Source organism: Lethenteron reissneri, unplaced genomic scaffold (genome assembly GCF_015708825.2).
Source record: "Lethenteron reissneri isolate LAM-NWPU_2019-01 unplaced genomic scaffold, ASM1570882v1 scaffold_1752, whole genome shotgun sequence".
NCBI lineage: Eukaryota > Metazoa > Chordata > Hyperoartia > Petromyzontiformes > Petromyzontidae > Lethenteron > Lethenteron reissneri.
Window position 1 is genome coordinate 22,273 of NW_026891501.1, and position 3,668 is coordinate 25,940.

General features: G+C 57.8%; 1 protein-coding gene across 1 annotated transcript; it reads left to right on the forward strand.

The window, feature by feature from the left end:
* Window positions 1-446: 446 nt before the first annotated feature.
* On the forward strand, window positions 447-3,608 carry LOC133339286 (fibroblast growth factor receptor 1-A-like; the record flags this gene model as incomplete). Its single annotated transcript, XM_061547416.1, has 5 exons — window positions 447-553; window positions 1,541-1,662; window positions 2,089-2,199; window positions 3,316-3,409; window positions 3,509-3,608. Coding segments are annotated over exons 1-5 (534 nt in total), but the record flags the coding sequence as incomplete, so codon positions are not given.
* Window positions 3,609-3,668: the final 60 nt, after the last annotated feature.

Below are 3,668 nucleotides of genomic sequence, written 5' to 3' on the forward strand. Positions count from 1 at the left end.
GGGTTCGATCCCGACCCTGACGATGCCTGCTGCTGCTGTATATTTGGAGTCTGCGTGTCTCTCTCTACTCTCTCATCATCACGGTGGCTATGAGATGTTGACTACCTCGCCTGTCTCCTGTGACAGTGGACACCGCCCGGCTGCTCCCGTGAGAGTGGGCGGCGGTTCTTGCGCCGCCGCCCTCCTGCTGCTGATCACCATCGGTGCTGTCACCGGCCTCACGCGGAGGAGGAGAGGGTCGACGAGCGGAGAGGGGGGAGCTGCAGGTGCAGTTGAGGTGGTGGTGGTGGAGATGCTGGTGGTAGTGGAGGTGGTGGCGGAGGTGGTGGAGGTGTGGGGGAGGTGGTGAAGGTGGTGGTGGTTGTTAGCGGTGGTGGTAGCGGTGGGTGGTGGTGGCGGTGGTAGCGGTGGTGGTTGTGGTGGTGGAGGTGGTGGTGGTGGTGATGATGGTGGTGGTGGTTGTGGTGCCGCCCCAGGTGCTGTCTGCGCTGAGCGGCGTGGAGCTGTCGGGGGTGACGGGGCCGTGCGACCGCTGGGAGTTCCCTCGGGAACGGTTCGTCATCATCGTTGTGTTGTCCGTCGTTGTTGTTGTCGTCATCATCGTTGTTGTTGTCGTCATCATCGTTGTGTTGTCGTCATCATCGTTGTTGTATCATCGTGTTTGTGTGTATATGTCTGTGTGTCTGTGTATATGTTTGTGTGTCTGTGTATATGTGTGTGTGTCTGTGTATATGTGTGTCTGTGTATATATCTATGTGTCTGTGTATATGTCGTGTGTCTGTTTATATGTGTGTGTCTGTGTATAAGTGTGTGTGTCTGTGTGTGGAGTGATGGCGTAGTGGTTAGCGCTACGCTGCGCTACGAACCCGGCGACCAGAGTTCGATTCCCGCTCACGGCCAACACCAGTGACGATTATCTGAACCGGTCCTGGGCCTCCCCTAGGTCGACTCAGCCTTAAATGAGTACCTGGTGCGGTGTAAACATCGCCACAGGGGAGACAAAGGCGGTCGGGCGTGGTGCTGGCCACCACCCCCTTGTGTTCCGTTCCGGCCTTCATAGGTGCTCGCTAACAGCACTTGCCCCTACAGTCTGTTAAGGCTACACGGGGGTTCTTTGTTTTGTGTGTGTCTGTGCGTGTCTCTGTGTCTGTGTGTGTGTCTGTGTGTCTGTCTCTGTGTCTGTCTCTGTGTCTGTGCATGTCTCTGTGTGCGTGTGTCTCTGTCTGTGTGTCTCTATGTCTGTGCTTGTGTCTTTATGTCTCTGTGTCTGTCTGTGTCTGCGCGCATCTCTGTCTGTGTGTCTCTGTGTGTCTGTGTTTGTGTCTCTGTGTCTGTGCGTGTCTGTGCGTGTCTCTGTGTCTGCACGCGTGTCTCTGTGTCTGTGTGTCTCTGTCTGTGCGCGTGTCTCTGTGTCTGTGCGCGTGTCTGTGTCTGTGTATCTGTGTGTGTGTGTCTGTGTGGTCTGTTTCTGTGTATCTGTGTCTGTGTTCGTGTGTGTCTGTGTGTCTGTGTGTGTCTGTGTGTGTGTCTGTGTGTGCAGGCTGACTCTGGGTGAGCAGCTGGGTGAGGGTTGTTTTGGCCGCGTGCTGCTGGCCGAGGCGCTGGGCATGGAGCCGTCACGGCCTCATCGCAGCGTCCGCGTCGCCGTCAAGATGCTGAAGGGTGACGCCCGCGGGGTTCTAGAACTAGGAGTTTGTGGGGCGATCGCTACAAGTTTACATTTCGATGTAAAGCTTTCGTGACTGCAGGGATTCATCTTCTTGGTTCTTTCGGTAAAGTCACGTAGAAGGGAAATAATGAAAGAATAAAAAAAAACAATGAAATACAATTCTCACGACGTTTCGGCCACAACGCAAGCAGCCGTCCTCAGGTGAAGAACAGGTCTGTCGGAAAGACAGACCTGTTCTTCACCTGAGGTGGCCGAAACGTCGTGAGAATTGCATTTTATTATGTTTAATTGTATTACTAAATTATGTTTTATTATTTTATTATGTTTCATTATTTTATTATTTGCATTCTACGTGGTGACTTTACCGCTAGAAGAGTTTGTTTTTAATTTGGGTCCGGACGTGCGGCATGCGAGCCCAGCGCACGCCACGGAAGCGGAGACCCACGACCTCCACGCGGAGCTGGAGACCCTCAAGAAGATGGGACGGCACAGCCACCTGGTGAACCTGCTGGGCGCATGCACACGGGGCGGTGAGCGTGGGGGGGGGTGAGGGGGGGGTGGGTGGTGAGTGTGGGGGGGTGGTGAGCGTGGGGGGGGGGGGTGAGTGTGGGGGGGGGTGAGTGTGGGTGGGTGGGTGGGGGGGGTTGGTGAGTGTGGTGGTGAGTGTGGGTGGTGAGCGTGGGGGGGGGGGTGGTGAGTGTGGGTGGTGAGTGTGGGGGGGTGGTGAGTGTGGGGGGGTGGTGAGCGGGCGGGTGGTGAGTGTGGGTGGTGAGTGTGGGTGGTGAGCGGGGTGGTGAGTGCGGGGGGGTGGTGAGCGGGGGTGGTGAGTGTGGGTGGTGAGCGTGGGGGGGGGGTGGTGAGCGTGGGTGGTGAGTGTGGGTGGTGAGTGTGGGGGGGTGGTGAGCGGGGGGGTGAGCAGCCCCCCTCCCACGTCATGGCGATGAACTCTTCACCTTGTGGACTAATTTGGCTTCGCGAGTGATTTTGGCAAAGCCGAGAGTTGGGTCGTCTTCTTGGTGACTCGGCTTCTAAAGAACCGGGATTGTGATCATTGCCCTCCCCGTCCCCTCTCTATTTCGAAGCCAATGAAACCAACACGAACTTGTAGACAACTCGAGCAGCAGGCGAGGCCTCCGCTCCGCTGCCTGTGCGGCTCCTCTTCAGAAGCGACCCCTGGCCGCCGCCGCCGCCACTCACGGCAGCTCAAGCCGCTTTGCTTGACAGCGGCAGCCCCAGTGACGTTTGCTGTTGAGAGCGACTTGCCCGCCGCTGCTCACCAGTTTGTATGTCGTCAGGCAAGACCCCCCTTCCCCTCGAGCTGCGTTGCTCTTTTTCTGGAAGCCACCTGGCCATCACGGATGATTTCTGGTGGACATTAGTAGCGACGTCGATTCCAAATGTGAAAAGGGGAAAAACCGTAGGACACGGAGGAAATAAAAATCCATCTGGATCGAACGCACGACCTCCTGCGTACCAGGCGAGGTAGTTAACATCTCATAGCCACCGTGATGATGATGGGAGAGACACACAGACTCCAAATATACAGCAGCAGGCATCGTCAGAGTTGGAATTGAACTCGCGACCTCCTGTAGACCAGGCGAGGTAGTTAACATCTCATCGTGCCCCTCCCCCCCCAACTCCCCCAGGCCCCCTGCTCGTGATCGTTGAGTTTGCGGCCAAGGGGAATCTGCGCGACTTCCTGCGTGCACACCGCACGCCCGGCGCAGAGGCACGGTGCGTGGGGCTACGGAGCGGCGGTGGCGGTGGTGGCGGTGCGGGTGGTGGCGTGGGTACGGGGGGGGGGTGGGTGGGTGGCGGTGGTGGCGGTGGTGGCGGTGGTGGTGGCGACGAGGTGAAGGGCGAAACGCTCTCCATGCTGCAGCTGGTGGCCTTCGCCTGCCAGGTGGCACGCGGCATGGAGTACCTCACCTCTAAGAAGGTGCAGCGACGACACCCGCACGCACGCACATCTACCCACTCAACAACAACATACTCTTCG